The 17,803-nt window shown below is 39.9% G+C and overlaps 1 protein-coding gene across 1 annotated transcript in view; it reads left to right on the forward strand.

Moving 5' to 3' along the window:
• Positions 1-17,803, forward strand: part of DNAH3 (dynein axonemal heavy chain 3) — a 332,604-nt gene that overhangs the window by 106,995 nt on the left and 207,806 nt on the right. The window contains exons 7-11 of the mRNA XM_069734194.1: positions 1,598-1,793; positions 4,188-4,313; positions 6,630-6,825; positions 14,514-14,693; positions 16,748-16,884. Of these exons, the coding sequence (XP_069590295.1) occupies positions 1,598-1,793; positions 4,188-4,313; positions 6,630-6,825; positions 14,514-14,693; positions 16,748-16,884 (835 nt within the window). The remainder of the gene's footprint in view (positions 1-1,597; positions 1,794-4,187; positions 4,314-6,629; positions 6,826-14,513; positions 14,694-16,747; positions 16,885-17,803) is intronic.

Here is a 17,803-nt window from a genome sequence, read left to right on the forward strand (position 1 = left end):
TGTAAAGGAAGCATGGAAGGGCGCATACAGTAGTGAGCAATATAGGCTAACAATATTGAGCCCAAAATCAAAATTAAATCATGACCAGGGAACGTTAGGAGCACCTTAGTGCATCCAGTCCATCTTGAAGATGTGCCAAATCCTGAGTTATATACAAAATATCTCCCTCATAAAGCTTGTGGGGGTGGCTCAAGTTGAAATATATCAGTTAAAAGGAAACTGTGAGCAGGTAGGGCCATCAGATTTTAGAACACTGTTAAAGCATTCTAGTTTTCTGTATATATTTCCTCAATCCCCTCTGCAAGACACAAAAAAGAGCTTTTATTATACCTACAGATGGCGCACTCCGGTCCGAATGGCGTCTCTGGTCTTGAACCGGCGCCTTCTCTCTTCTTACGATCGCTGTCCTCCTTCCTTGCTTCATGTGGAGTGACCACATGAAGAGAGGAGGCACGGGATCAAGACCAGAGACGCCCGTCGGAACGGACCACGCTATCTGGAGGTATAATAGCTCTTTTTTTGGGCCTTGCGGAGCAGATTGGGGACATACAGACAGCATTCCGGAAAGCTGTAAAAGAGGGCTAAAAATGCTGTCTGTACTTTTTTATGGGGAAAACCTGGTGACCTGATGCCCCTTATAAACATTTCCGTAATGCAAAAAAGGCATGAAGTGCTTAAAGACTGCAGCACAGATCTCCCAATGTGTTCTTGAAAACTTGAAGTCTCATAAACATGTCAAAATAGAGAGACAGTGGAGAGCCCAATTTTTTTTTGCCAACTCCAGTTTCTTTTTCTTACAGGGCCATAGATTTAATTACCAAATCAGAAGGGTAATATTTTACCTTTCTTAATCATATATCTGAGAAATGTTCTATATCTTATTCTGTTTTCACTTCATGACATTTCTCGTCTTTAAAGAATCACTCCCATCAAAATTTGTATTCTCTTAATATATTGCAATTATCATATTATACAGCACTGTGTACTTACAATTGCTAATTTTGTCATTTTACCCAGCTAATTCTCCTCTTTTCCATTAGGTCTATGACATCACTTGATTAAAAACAGACAAATTGAATCCCTCTAAGCTCTATCTAAATACAGGAGGTCAATTTTCTCTGCAAACGTCATGAGTCACTGCAAAAGTCCTTGGCAGGGGGAGAAGGGGGCAGTTGGGTCAAGAGTTGAAGAGGGGATGATTAATGCAAGGACAAGAGACTTCCTGTTTCTAGCTAGAGCAGAGAAAATACAAGAATTATCTGGGTAGAAAGGCAAAATGAGCAATTGTAAGTACACAGAGCAGTCTAATATGATGAATGCAATTTATTAAAAAATTTGAGAGGAGCAGTGCTTCTTTAAGGGTCTTTCTTCATGATTTAAATAGAAACATAGTAGTGTGCATACAGGTCATTATTCGTATCATCTTTCCAAAATCTAAGTATCATATACCGTGACTCAGTTATGCCATGTGTATTTCCTGGTAAGTTAAAAGTGTTATATCTCTGTTTCTTCTACAGGTAAATCACATTAATATTTCAGAATCCCATTGCTGATTGTTTGATGATGAGGATATTGATTTTTTTTTTATATTTCCCAGTTGATTACATCCTAAAGGATCCAGAAGAGAGAGAGAGGCTGTTGATCGGCAACATACCTCGTTCTTTTCCTCATCGGGTAATTCGTGCCCCTGTTCCTTGGCACTCTTCATACAACGATGCTCATAATTGGATTGAAGATCACCTTTTCACCACCAACCCTATGATGTTGACTTTGCAAGAACTCTGGGCTACTCAGTAAGTAGTATTATAGCTTATTGTAAAACTGCTGGAAATACTGTACCATATGTAGGAAAGGCTGTATGATCTACAAAGGTGCACTTCATAACATGGAACCCCATCGAGCAAGCTACAAGGAAAACCTCTGGCTACAAAGCAAACCTCTGTGTGTCTCCATATAAAAATATAGGCATATGGAGCTGCAGTAAAGCCTCATAGAAGTTTTGGGGCACTTTAGTACAGCTCAGTGCCACTAGCCTTTGGCTTGAGTTCAAAATATTATGGAGTTTTCTGCTAGATCATTGTTTCCCAAACTTCAGTCCTCACGACCCCCAAGAGGTCATGTTCTCAGGATTTATTTAGTAATGTAACAAGTGGTGGAGGAAGTATGATCCATGCACCAGGAATTCTCTCACTTGTGCAATACGAAGGAAATCCTTAAAACATGACCTATGGGGGCGCTGTGAGGACTGTAGTTTGGAAATCACTGTGCTAGATTATTTTCCAAGCCCTCATCTTTACAGTGGTCTAAAATAAGTAAAAGGAATAAAACTAACCTCACCAATCCCTTGATGTTAATGCTTCTCTGGTTTCCCGCTAGTCTTTGATTACCGTACTGTAGTCATGACGTGGCTTGTCAATACGTGACTGAGGCAGCTAGTCTCTACTGCCAGGGTAAAAGACTAGAACGGGTCTAGAAAAGTGTTGGAGCAGGAGCAACAGTTGATTGGTAGAGTGAGTTTGGGTACGTTAGACCATTGTTTTAAAACAACACTTCCCAGTCTCTTTAAAGGGGTTGTCCAGTACTTGGTCAATCGCTTCTAAAAACCTATGTTTCCCCCCAGTAAAATAATAACACTTATTTTCACCTCTAGTATCAGAGCTGGATCTCCTGTGGCTCGTGTGACATTATTATGTCATGCAATCCCTGCAACCAATCAATACTGGCTTCTCTCTCCCTTCCTTTGGACTAATCAAGACATCCAGAGCAAGTGATAGACCAGCTACACCTCCCACTTTCTCCAAATATCATTTATGTACGTAGGAAAGGAGACTGAAGCTAGGGCTAATTGGCGGCGGCACAGATCGCGTGACATAGGAATGTCACATAATCCCCAGGAGTGCCAGCGCCAGTACCAGAGGTGAGTATAAGAGTTATTATTTTACTCGGGGGAAAACATAGGGTATTGGGCAACACCTTTAAGGCACTTTTGTTTCCTCAAGTAGATGTTTCTGTCTTTCACATTGATGGCCTATCCTTAGACTAGATCATCAATATCTGATCAGTGGGGGTACAAGACCCAGAACCCTCTCTGATCAGCCGTTCCTGGTTCTGGCGGTGTCCGGAAGTGCTCAGTTACAGAGAGACCTAGCAATTAATTGGAATAGGGTGGGGAGACGTTGGTCGGAGATGTCATCGGACTAGTTAGGACTGTATTTTCAAACTATGTTTGGTTCCTGTAAAGCTTGTTCTCATTCTAAGATGTGTGGAACCTAAGGTATGCATGCCATTTTATAGAAATGACAGTTCTTTTACTAGGGGAGGACAAGCGACTTGTGAGTATTCTCTGGTACCGGCAGAGCGGGCAGTCAAATGTCAATTTGCATGTTTCCGGACACATTCTGACTAGATGTGTCCTGCCTTGCTCAGTACACTTACACTGAGCAAGGCCACGCACGTCTAGTGGGCATGTGACCTCATGTATGCAAATCGCATACTTGCGGACACATGGCCACCGTTCCGGCACAGGAGAGTCCTTATAGCACGCAGATTTGTTGCCTAAGGGGTCAACAACCTCTTTAATGTGTAGAAGTAGGACAAAGGTCTTGCATCAAATCTGTCATTCAAGAAATAAGAAGACGGCGTAGCTCTGAGCTGCTCATGAGACAACTTGAGAATACCCCATTAATAGAACACCACATTGTACCGATATCTGCAGCTTTCTCTTAATGAATATAGCTGCTTTATGGGAACTATCTAATCACTGTAGACAGGAATATGCCCACATGCATATCCAAATACCCTTTGGTTATGCCCACATGATGCTATCATGCTATAATTTTCCAAAATTGTGGCAAAAATGCATCGTTTTATCATGTGATTCAAAGATCCTGGCAAAAACGCAACGGTTTTGCCGATGCCAGATCTAGCGCGCAGGGGTAATTCATGTGCATCCAGTGTCGGGATAGTGCCAATTTCTATGCCTGTGCCCTGTGCCTTGTGTCTTTATGGTTAGGATGTGAAATGTTATGCTGGATATATATCACAGCAGCGATTGAAGACACATTACAGCTTTTGTATTGGGTCATCAATTCTGAGATTTTAGTGATATCGCCTCTAACCTTTCTTATCAAGTCCATTCGTGCAGAATACAGAACAGTCCTCTGAGTCTTTTATGTATTGTGTTTTAGGTTCAGCGAGTTGAGATTTGTACGGATAGAAGAATTGCTGTGTGGGAGCTTACCGCTGCTTCCTGCTGAATTTGAAGAGCTGGTTCAAAAGCATTGTCTGGAAGGCCGCACTACACTGCGGAACAAGTAGGTTCATCGTGCCCAAGTGTGGGCTGCATTGTTAGTGTATATATCCTATACCGCTAATGATAGTTATTAGCCTGCAATTACACCCAACACGGCTGAACTGCCACGGCCACTCATTATTCCTGATCTTTGCTCCTGTTGCTATCGGTGAATGGAACTCGCTCCGCGGCATTATTTTGTTGGATCCCAGGTAATTATAAGCCATGTAGTGTATAGTGTAGGTGCCACATCTCCAGCTTAATAACATGGGCATTAATGGAACTGCACAAATGTGAGCCGACGCAGTAACAAATGCAGGGAATAAAATTCGATTTACATTGATCCAAATAATTATCGTTTCCCTAGAGATAGATGTGTACATATGTAATATCTCTAAGTCACATGCAGGGCTTTAAGGAGGACCCGTTATCTCTCCGGACATGGCTGGTCTACTAATAATATACGGTATATATATATATATATATATATATATATTTTAAAAAAGCTCTGCGTTATGCTATTTCTTTGTTATTCCTCCTGGAAATGTATGAATAAATTGACAACTGGGTGTTACCATTGCCTTTTTAAAAGGGGCTTGACTCTACACAGTCTGGGCTTGCCAGCACTGTTGTACTGTGTTCAACTGTGTAGAGACAACCCCGCCTCTGGTAACACCCAGTTGTCAATTTCTTCATATATATATCTATAAAAGATTAACAAAGTAAAGGCACCTTACAGAGCTCTGAGAAATGTCGCTTCAGAATTGTTTTTATTTCAAATACACTGCATTTAGGCAACCGTAATAATCAGACAAGTGCTATTTGACGTTTTGATGGACAACAGTGTTATTCTATGGGGCCGTGCACATGTCCTACTTAGATTGCACTCGGCCATGCTTGTCAATGAGTCTTTGGAAACCATCGAACTGCACTTGGATAATATCTAAGTGCAGTCCAATTTCCACAGACTGACACAATGGAGAAGATGGAGATGCAGGTGCCGGCAACTGTATGTCTTCTCGCCCGAGAAAATGTTGTTGATTATGCAAATCACACTCTGATCAGAGTGTGATCACAGTGTACACCAATTTTCCACGATGAGAAGGGACAGGGGGTTGGACACGATGACCCTTGAGGACCCTTCCAACTCTAACATTCTATGATTCTATGAAGATGGAGAGAAAAAATGTCTTCATCTTCTCCATACTTTCAGTCTGTGGAAATCGGACTGTACTCAGATGTCATCCATGTTCAGCCCAATGTTTTCCACAGACTCCAAGACTTGCTTGGCTGAGTGAGATCCAAATATCGGCTATATAGTGAATGTGGAGCTGGATCATGTCCTATACATGGCCACCCTGATTCATCATTGCCTTTGCGCCTATTTTTTGTCCAGTTTTGTGAGTTTTGTGCCTTTTTTTTTCTGTTTATACCCAATTCATTATTCTATTTGCTCCTTTTTAACACTAGGACTACTGGTATAGTCATTTTGACTACTTACTTGCAGTAGTTCTAGTCAGGGTTCACGAGTCCAGTAGTCCTAGTGTTAAGTGTATTTTATAATAGCATATCTTAGGTTTTTTTTGTTATTTCCCCTCCTCTTTGTGGGTGGAGTTTACTGATTACAGATGTTTTCACCGAATTCATCAAAATGTGACACAACTTAACACCCACCTGATGTATTTTTGAGTAATTAGGAGAATAAACAAAAAATGAGCGGCACTCACCACTGGTTCATTATTTTGTGCTTTTTTATTCTAAGGTCATATGAGAATAATGAGTGAAGACTCACAGGCTGGGCTACAGCTGTTTTGTGTCTATTTATGTTTGATCAATGAAGCACCAGATGAAGCGTAATTAGATGCGAAACAACTGAAATCCAATCTGTGTGTCTTCATGTCTTCACTCTGTATTTCCTTGGAATACAAAAATTACAAACTAATGTGCCAGTGGTGAGAGCCAAACCTTTGTTCTTCTACTCTTGTAATTTTTGAAGATTGTATTGGTGCACAGTTGAGCACCACCACGTCTGGTCTTCTCTTTTCAGTCGAGCAGCATATACTTGCTACAGTGCCTGTCTGCTGATCTTTTGAAATGAATGTATTTTTTAGAGTCGGCCAACACTTTTTCGGCAATCATAACAACTTTTGACTCCAAAAGTTACAAAAACTGTTTAAGCGCATTTTTTATACTTTGCGCCCCAAAAAAGACAATTAATTCCAGAAGAAAAAGGAAAGTGACTTTAACCCCCCTCTTTCCCCCCTAAATAATGAGTCGGGGTTTTTGTGTTCATTTTAATTTCTATAATTTTTCACTTGTTTTTTTCCGGTGATTGCAGATGGATACCACATTGCGCTTCACTCTTTAAATCGGACAAGGATAAGTGGATTCATTTAGTCCCGCAGAATGACAACGACTCCACTATTCAGGTTCAAGAGTTTTTTGCTTGTGTTTCCTCTTTGATGTCCCTGCAGCTGCGTGGGATGGTCATCAATTCTCTTCGGGACTTGCTGTCTTTTTTCACAATCCAGAAGGTAATTAGGACAGAGGATAATGGTGAATAGTCTTCCAATATGGTTTAAGCCTGGCAAAAATGCAAATGGGGACAGCTACATTATGAAGGTTGTATCTTATTTCCAAATTTAAGGTCTGCCATCAGTTCTTTACATTCACCTTTGTTCATTATGTATTACAAATATTGTCTTAACTCAATACTCTGCAATCACGAGGCTTGTAATAAACCGTAGAAAATAACCTAGAACAACCCCGGGTTATTAGTCTGGCTGTTGAAGTAAAAGAGTGTGATGCTAATAATTACATCCTTTAGGTATAAGGTTAAAACATTTTTCCTTACTGTGCTAATGGATATTTTTACATCCGTATAATTGGTACTTGTTCCTTTTATTCCTGACTTTCAAGAACTAATTAAGTTACATCTTGTTCCGCTAAAGGACGGGTAAAACTGAGGTTAGATCTTGTTTGTTCTTTATACTAATTGTCTAGATTTATAGAGAAGAAATAAAGGTATATAAGTACAGTAGTATAAGGCAATAAAAGAAAAGTCTTCAAAAAATAGTTTCCAAAAAGTGACCATAAGCCTTTGGTCATCAAATACAATACTGTTATTTCTATGTTTTCATTGAAATATTTTCAACAAGAAAAACAACAATAGTAAAGAATACAATCGGTCAGCTGTATAAGGTATGAGGCCGGATTCACACCACTGTCCGAGTATGGTTGCGATGCATTGACCGGTTGCGGGTTGCCTAACTCAACAGCCTCATGGACAAATTTGAAGGCTCTCGAGATAGGCTTCATCCAGACATCTGTTTTTTATGTTTTTTTTTTTTTTCACATAGGAGACAAACTGTCCTAGTTTTTTCACTTATTTTGTCCAACCTTTCATTAGATTTTCATCAGATCTTCATCTGAGTTTGGTCCAAGTTTCATCGGTTTTTGCACGAGGAACAAAAAAAGTTTCTCAACCTTCTCCGATAAAGCAGTCCATGAATAGCGGACAGCACTCAGATGGCATTCAAGTCACGTCCTTTTTTTTGACAGGCCCATAGATTCTCGGATCAATACCAGGCATGTCTCTGCGATGTAGCGCGGACAACTCTGTCTTCAAAAAAAGGGACGTGTGAACAGCTCCTTAGATTACACTAGGTGCAAGTGCTATCCTTAAAAAATACGGATAGAACTTGTATGTGAAAAAACGGACATCTGAATGAGCTCCTAGAGTCCTGAGACCCACAGCTGGTCTGTACTCAGACAGCAAAGCACAGATGAGCAGAATGACCTATAGGTTTGTTGGAAAAGATTCAGTATACACTATCTCGTATTTTATTCATTAAAATCCCTGGTGTTTGTATGTATATGAGTCCAGTGGGTGGTCCTTCCAGTGATGGACAGCTATCTCATGGAAGCTGTATTAAGAGGTACCAGAAGTCCACCACCAGTCCACATAGCAATACACACCTCACTAAAAACCCACCTGTTAGGCTTACCTGGTGAGGTGGGTACTGCGAGCCCAAAGTCTGGTTGGGCACACAGACCATGGGCGTCACTGTAGCAGGCAGATGAGAAGATGCCGCAGGCAGGCAGGTGATGTCTTGAAGACCGCAGACAGGTAGCAGAGGTACTGCCAGCCGCAGGCAGAAAGGTCTCAGGAGCAGTAAAATCTTAATCCCAAGACACAGGTGGTGAACCTTACATAGGCCCAGGCAGACAATCACATGGCATCATGCCGGACCACCTGCAAAGCCGACGTGGAGCACAACAGAGTACAGCAGACAGGTGTGGGGGGAGCATAGCCGAGATCCAGGACAGCTGTGTAACACCACCACTTTGGTTTTGACACTTCCTAGTCCCCCACCAATTGCTGTACTTATGTAAAGCTGACCAAATGTTGTCTATAGTCATGTGACTGCTGCAGCCAATCACTGTTAATGGCACATGAAGTCTCTGAACTTCCTCTGTAGCCGATCATGTGTTTTCTAGCCGCTTGACCCCTGCAACTAATCACTAGTTAGCTTTGGTCATCATGTGACTTGACAGCACTTGATCAGGGTTGGAGAAAGTACAGAAACTTCATGTGCCATCAATCAGTGATTGATTACAGCGGTCACATAGCTAGACAGCATGTGACCATCTATGTAGAAGGACATAGATCCGAGGGGATCGGTGAGGTGAGCATGTTATAATAAGTCAATTGTATCCTATCGTTTTCCCATCTGAATACTGCATTTTTCACTCTGCAGCGGCTTCTGCAGCCGCCATAATTCTTTACTAAACTCCATTTTTGGAGATTTACTGTTCTTACCGAAGTATAAAAAAAAAAAACAGAACAATCACGCTGTATAGCCTCTGTTTTCTGTATCTTCTGAAGATCCAGTTCAGAATGTTCAGTGATCCCTAAAATTAGTTGTGGAGAGCTGTATTGACTGAGATGAGCTCAGATGACAGAGAAATGGCCTCTATCTGCCGGAGCCCAAACACAGGTCTGATAAGTCATTTACAATACGAGCGCACGTAGAACTGGAATCGTGACTGGAACAGCAACCAGGTAGCGGAAGCGCAGAATATACAGAAGACGGGAAGAATGAGGCTCATCATCAATGCTATATGTGTGTATGGGGACACACCTGTCAATAAAAAGGAGTTTTGAAGGCAGAACTTGACATTGACCCTCGCCGGTGATTTGTCTTCTCCGTCACCTCTTTTTTAACTCCCATTTAAACCATCCTCTTTCTAAACCGCGGCTGTGCAACATACCTGTTTGCAATAAGGGAGCCGTGATTTTGGCAAAACGAATCACTCAACATGTTCCCTTTGATCTACAGGGTGGGCCAAAATTTGACATACAGTACTGATCAGGTCATCATATTTTTATTCTATTTTTCATGAATATTTCTCTTTATTTTACTGATAAGGAGTCTGAGTCCAGCATTGGAAGATTGAAAATCCCAAGCAGATGCTCAGAGAATGGCAAGAGGCATCTGACATTGCTCCACCAACAGGTCTGACAATTTATTGTATCTGATGAGCTCGGTGGTAAATGCACCGCAATCTGAATGTCCTTCATTAAAAATGAATGAGATTAGAGTCCCTGACATTCGTGAAAAAAATTATTGGACGGTGCAGCTTTAACTCCATTTTCGGAAGTAGGCATCAACTCTTGAGATGAACGTTGCATGGTCTTCTTCGGAGTGTGTATAAATGTCAGGGTTACCCATCTCATTCTCCTTGGCCACAGACAACGAAGGACTTACAGATTTCGGTGTTTTAACCACTGAACCCATTGCGCCAAATATATCTGTAAGACAATTTCCAGACGTGTTGGTGGAGACGTTCCGATGCCGCTTTCCACTCTCTTCGCATCTTTGGTCTTCCAGTGCTGCATCAGAATCCACTTACTTTCTACTTTGCTCATTGTTCTTAATACTTGTAACATAATAAGAAATAAAATACAGGGTGGGCCATGTATATAGATACACCTAAATAAAATGGGAATGGTTGATGATATCAACTTCTTGTTTGCGGCACATTAGTATATGGGAGGGGAAAACCTTTTCAAGATGGGTGGTGACCATGGCGGCCTTTTGAAGTCGGCCATTTTGGATCCAACTTTATTTTTTTCAATGGGAAGAAAGAAGAAGCAATGCTAGCACAGGCATCCAGTAACCATTGTTTCATATGCTTTGGGGTCATCTGAAAGCAATTGTCTATGCTGTGAAGATACGAGATGTGCAGCATCTGAAACAATGGATACTGGAAGCCTGTGCTAGCATTTCTTCTGCGGTGTTGCTATCAGTGTGTCAAGAGTGGGAGAAGAGGGTTGCATTGACGTCCAACACAATGTGTAGCACTTTGAGCACGTTTTATAAGTGGTCATAAACTTGTAAATAACTCATGTAAGAATAAAGTTACATTAAAACCAAGCACACCATTGTTTTTCGTGTGAAATTCTCAATAAGATTGATGTGTCACATGACCCTCTTCCCATTGGAAAAAATAAAGTTTGATCCAAAATGGCCAACTTCAAAATGGCCACCATGGTCACCACCCATCTTGAAAAGTTTCCTCCCTCCCATATACTAATGTGCCATAAACACAAAGTTGATATCACCAACCATTCCCATTTTATTTAGGTGTTATCCATATAAATGGCCGACCCTGTATATATTTGATCACAGAAAGATTCACCGATGCTTAACTGTCAATTATATTACAACACCCAGCTGGTTCACTAATAGCTCCCCCTGAAAAAGTGCCCCATAAAATGAACATAATGCACAGCAATGTCAAAACGATTTTGCTGTGCACATGTTCAGTCGTATGTCACTTATGTTAACATTCAGTCTACGTTCCCAAGATTAATAATTAGGGAGGTTTTGATGTTGCCCCCCCTCTATACTTGATAGTATAGAGCAAGAAACGCTAGTGGTGGAGTCACCTCAACAACTTTTTGGGAAGATGGGAACCTTTCTTGGGGAGTTTCCTTTTCTGATCTTTTCGCCACCTTGAAACTCTATGGATATTGTTTTTAGAACTGGAAAATCAAATAGATTCGTTGACCACAGTGATGACATTTCAGCAATAGTACGGTAATATTCCATGGCCAGCATGTGTGTGCTACAGTCACCTCGTGATAGGAAATTAGTAACGGGAGGACCCTAGTGATGGGTAAAGTGGGAACACCACTGATATCCTCAAGGACCAGGCGGGTGCTTCTGCTCTTTGGAGGCCTCATGAAAATATTTACCCTAATATGTTATAAAGTTTGCCACCTTCTAAATCCTGTCCTGCCACAACAGCAATACTTACATTTGTGACGATTTTTTTTCCCTAGAACTACCTTTGATGATAGGTGTGGGGAGGGTGTTAAAGATGCACTCCTCCTCCCTCTCCCCATCATCAAAATATTATCTTCTTAATATATTGGAATCATCATATCATGCAACACTGTGTACTTACAATTGCTCATTTTGCCTTTCTACCCAGCTAATTCTTATCTTTTCAATTGGGTCTATGACATCACATGGTTAAAAATGCACTATCTGACTCCTTCTAAGCTCTGTGTAGAAATAGGAGGTCAATTTTCCCTGCATGACTCACGAGTCACTGCAAACGTCCCTGGTAGGGTTAGGGTTGAAGCAGCTGGGTCAGGAGTTGAAAAGGGGAAGGATTTTTGCAGGGAAAGAGACTTCCTGTGTCTACATAGACCAGAGAAAAAAGAACTATTTACTGGGTAGAAAGGCAAAATTAGCAAATGTAAGTACACAGTTCTATACGATATGATGACTGCAATGCATGAAGCTTTCATGGGAGTTCTTCTTTAAGAAAATATTTTACTTTGGTAAAGATATCACAGTACCTAGGCTACTGTTGTGGAAATGAAGAATCCTCAATAGTATAAGATAAAGGTTTTAATTACCCACTAACGTGTTTTGGCACCGGACTGGAGCCTTTTTCATGGTTAAAAAAAAAGTGTGACTTTAAGGTTCTGTCACTGTGTTACGAGGACAAAAAATATGCCATGAATAAGGTGAAAACATCTTGTTTTGGGGTTTTTGGAATCGTATATAGAATCTTGTTTGATCCTTTCATGTATATAATATTGGATATTAATTGGAAGCTAATTTTGAGCTTCAAGTAGCTTACTATGTTTGTTATCAGCTGGAAAAAATGGAAATCTGCATGTAGTCAGCTCTACGCTCAGTTGGCGAGCACTGTGCTGCGGCACTGCTCCCAGGAGCGCAGGGTCCTCCTCCCGGCTCACTGGTGGCTCCTTCACACTCATCGAATAGCTTTTGATTCCCACTACAGATATTGTTCCGTAAAACTTCCATCCATTGATTTGCACCATGTGGTTTATTGTATTTCACTGCAAGTAAAATGAAGAAAATTTACATGAATTCTATTTCATGTGGAGAACAGAAAGGTCTGTATGAGTAATGAAGGAATCCATATACTGCGACAAGAGTGACCGGTTATTAGATGCAATTATGGACTCTTCTCCTGGTCATATGTTTTCACTGCAGATTTTATCAGTATTTTTCTTGTTAAAGCATACTTTTTGTCTTTTCACACAAAATTTGTAGAAAAGCAGGGTCCTGCTGCCCTCAAACTCCACAACTGTAAGGCGCTTTTGGCTCACATACCAGTCTAATATGTCCAGGAACTGTGTCGGTTCTTAAACTTGCCATCTGCTCTTTTTCAATGGGAGGTTCTTCTTCATTAGCATTCTGCCAGCACTAGAGGTGCTGGAACATTTCTACCCTCACTTCCCAGCATGCACTGCTCTTGCCATTGCCCAATGACAGCAGAGAAGCAAACACCCGTCTCCGTTTCCTGTAAACTGTGTCGTCTTCACTGTTAGAGAAGGATTACAGTTGAAGGGAACGTGGATAAGATAGTCAGAAGGAAGACACCTAGTCTCTGGCACTTTACAGTTATTTTTTTAGGGCTACGACAGTATAGTATTAAACCCTTCACCCCACTGGACATACTGTACAGGTACATGCAATTTCAGTCCTTGTGTATGAGGCGGGCTCAGGAACCTATTCTGGCTATGATTTTCAGCCTCTATCAGGAGCGAGTGGAGCTACGCTCCGATCGCTGCTGTTAACCCCTTTAAATGCCTCTGTCGATCTCTAGCAGCGGCATTTAGTGAGTTGTCTAACGGTCATACTATTCTAGGCCTCCAAGATCATCAAAAAATCGTTAAAAAAAAAATTGATTGGAAATGGCACTTCAAAGTACTTATTACCACAAAATGCCCCACTGTGATTAGACAGTGGACATTTACGAAGAGAACCATAGAGTACAATAAAAAGATAAACTTTTATTATTATTCACTAAAATACCAATACAGACATGACTTTGACACAAAAATACCCAAGGGGGTATCTGAACCTCATTTAAGACCAACTTACAGGAGTTAATCACACATTTAATGTTTATGCATATGCCTATATTGTGGTGTTTTTCTCCTATATGAACCAGCAACCCATCAATATAGGTAACAGTATACATATAAGGTCTAAACAATATCCAAAAGAATCAAGAAACCTAAAATCCTAATTATGAATGGCCCTGCATAAGGAGTATAGCCCAATGTGCATCGCTAAGTCACAATATCTACCTGATTTCAGAAGGTCATCAGTGAAGGATAAAAGGTCCGGTAGTTCCCCTGCGCCCCGACGCGCGTTTCGCCCGTAGCTTCTTCTGTAGGCCTCCATCTGCCCATGATCACAAGGAGCAATAGCTTACTATGGCAGCCAGGGGTCTTCTGTGGGCCACCATGCCTGCCATAACAGTACTTCTGTAAAGACCAGCCTGTAGTTGGGCTTCTAGGAGCCTACAGTATTCACAATATTCTGCAATATTACAGTATTCCAATATAAAGAACAAGTGATAAGGCAATTGCCATTTCATGCCGAATTGGCATGAGAAAATAATCGCGGAACTGCACTGCCCCATAGTATAACACTGGGCCAAGTGCTATCCGATAAAACATTGCACTTGGCCGTGTTATATGCCAGTGTGAGTGAACCCTGAGCATGACTTATTTTTAGTGTCTATACTATTTACCAATGTGAATGGCACAATCAATGGCAATGTTAATGCTAGTATTTTTGTTTCAGATTTATAGGGTTTATCATATGTATATTACTACAGTAATTTTATTATACATCTATTCCTATTTTGTCTTCACCAGGATGGCAATGATTTTGGAGAAACATATGACGAGATGAAATTCTTCACCCCTCAAATTCTCATAATTAAGCTCAAGGTTGAGGAACCAAAAATAGCTTTTGAGCCAGTTCTGGAGGAGTGTTGGAACCTAATAAAACGCTGCTTCCAGGAGATTATTCGGAGCGCAGAAGGACTTCCTAAAGTATGTCATGTAGAGAAATTAAAGGAGGTGCAGTTTACTGGGTGCAACATTTAAGAAACGTTGTCTAGTCATGTGCCGATGAGTGTCCCAGAGAAGAGGGTTAAGCCCCATACACATTAGAACAATGACTTCCGGAACCACCAATATCAATGGAACCAGTCTAATGGATATGGTGCATTCAGACTCTCCCCGGGCATCATCTAATAATGAAAAGGCAGGTCCAATTTCGGACTGACGATCCTTTTTGTTCTCTTTGGCCACGTTCACACCATCAGTATTTGGTCAGCACTTTACCTCAGTATTTGTAAGACAAAACCAGGAGTGGAACAATCAGAGTAAAGGTATAATAGAAACATATGCACCACTTCTGTATTTATCACCCACTCCTGGTTTTGTCTTACAAATACTGAGGTATAAAACTCACCAAATATTCAACGTGTGCACGTGGCTTTACATTTCCACAATGAAAATGGAGTGGATTTTCAGGCCACATTCACACATTCAGTGGTTGATGAGTATTTTACCTCAGTATTTGTAAGCCAAAACCAGCAGTGGGTGATAAATACAGAAGTGGTGACGTGTTTCTATTACACTTTTCCTCTGATTGTTCACTCATGGTTTTGGCTTAATAATACTGAGGTAAAAAAGTCACCAAATACTGAAAGCGTGAGCATGGTCTAAGGTTACGTTCCCACGATGAGTATTTGGTGCGTTTTTGATGATGCAGATTGTCTGCACCTAGTAGGTAAATTATGTTATTTGCCTTCTTTATTTTGTTTTTGACTGTGTTTGTTTACTTGCATTTTAATTGTCTCTTGTCGGTATGTCATGTTTTAAATAAAGCAGCTTTGTTTTTGATACTTCATGGAATTTGTTTTTTGACAAAACTTTATCGATACAGTCGAATTTGGATTACATTTCGCAGCGTATGCTAAAAAAATCATATGCGTTTCTTTACCTGCGGATTTTATGCTACTAATGCAATTCTGTTGAGAAAATACGCACATAAAACTCAGTGGAACCCCCAAGAGAAATTGACACGCTGCCACTGGTCAGAATACGCAGCATAAAAAAGCACAGTGGGCATTAGATTTCTATTAATCACATCCAATTTGCTAAAACTGTAACACGCCATAATTTTTTGCATTGAGAAAGTATGTAGCATCAACAACTCATCAAAATGAACTATGAGTAAAATGAACTATTTCTGAGAGATGTTTTGACCCTCCAATGTGGATGAGGTCCTCTATGATGAGATAATCGAGCCTCCTGAAATAGAGATCCATTGTATTCTGTATTTTTAACAAAAAGCACCAAGTCTGTTAAAGGGGTTGTCCAGGCTTTGGATACAAATCTGCAGTCACTCTATACTGCTTACTGTTCATTGCGAGGATTTTCCGGTGCTGCCGGCCTCGTGAACAGTGGGCTCGTTACACCAGGTATAGTATTTGCATACATACGGTCATGTGCCAACTAGACGTGCGCGACCTCATTCAATCCAAGTGAATTGAGCTAGGGCGGTCACGTCTAGTCGGAATGTGACTGAAAGTAAGCAAATTAATTGTACCCCAAGGCTGGACAGCCCCTGTAAGTACTAGCAGAATTTAGGAAACATGTTATAGACATGTGCGAAGAAGGATGGTAGTTTATCATCCATCTGTTACATTGGTTATAAATGTTATTTTTCATCATTTACTTTCTGGCACACCACTGCCCAGATAATGTCAAGGTTGAAGTTATCTACTCATACCATGACCTTTTATTAATATTTATCCACCCTCCCTCCGGGCCTGATCTATTACTGCCACTCCATGTAGTATGGTAATACATTTTCTATAAGAAGTATGTTCCCTGGACACAATCCTACTCCCATCAGAACTTAGAATATTATATATAATTCATGAACATTAGTTGTTGGAAAATTCGTTATTACCGACCCTCAACATCTCCAGTGAATTGTGCGCTGAGCCGTTATGCTACATACTTAACAAATCAAGTGACCTGCAAGATTGTTAATCCACTTACTTAAATCAAGATGTATTCTTCACTTATAGGTGGAAGTTGAGCTTTTTCCAGATCTTCAAGTAGAGAACCTTATTCTGAGCTCTGTAAAGCAAGAGGAATCCTTAGTGTCTGAATATATTAACAAAACCAGAGAGATCTTTAACAAGAATATAATTGGCCCACAAAAGTAAGAATCTGCAGCACTATTTATCATCTATCTATCTATCTATCTATCTATCTATCTATCTATCTATCTATCTATCTATCTATCTATCTATCTATCCATCCATCTATCTATCTATCTATCTATCTATCTATCTATCTATCTATCTATCTATTATCTATCTATCTATCTATCATCTATCTATCTATCTATCTATCTATCTATCTGTCTGTCTATTATCTATCTACAGTATCTATCTATATATTATCTATCTATCTATCATCTATCTATTATCTATTATCTATCTACGGTATCTATTATCTATCTGTCTGTCTATTATCTATCTATATATTATCTATCTATCATCTATCTATCTATTATCTATCTATCATCTATCTATTATCTATCTATCTAAATAGAAAAGACAGATAGCAGCAGAAACTTGAGCAGATTTTGTGTGCAATACTTCCTGAATAATGCGGTTGTCCAACGCAAAATATAAATGGAAAAAAATCAACTGGAGTTCTGCCTGATTTATTTTTCTATCTATCTATCTATCTATCTATCTATCTATCTATCTATCTATCTATCTATCTATCTATCTATCTATCATCTATCTATCATTCTATCTATCTATCTATCTATCTATCTATCTATCTATCTATCTATCATCTATCTATCTATCAATCATCTATTTCTCATATATTATCTATCTATCATTCTATCATCTATCTATCTATCTATCTATCTATCTATCTATCTATCTATCTATCTATCTATCTATCTATCTATCATCTATCTATCATCTATCTATTATCTATCTATCTATCTATCTATCTATCTATCTATCTATTATCTATCTATCATTCTATCTATCTATCTATCTATCTATATATCTATCTATCAATCATCTATTTCTCATATATTATCTATCTATCAATCA

This window comes from Ranitomeya imitator, chromosome 7 (assembly GCF_032444005.1).
Source record: "Ranitomeya imitator isolate aRanImi1 chromosome 7, aRanImi1.pri, whole genome shotgun sequence".
In the NCBI taxonomy this organism is placed as follows: domain Eukaryota; kingdom Metazoa; phylum Chordata; class Amphibia; order Anura; family Dendrobatidae; genus Ranitomeya; species Ranitomeya imitator.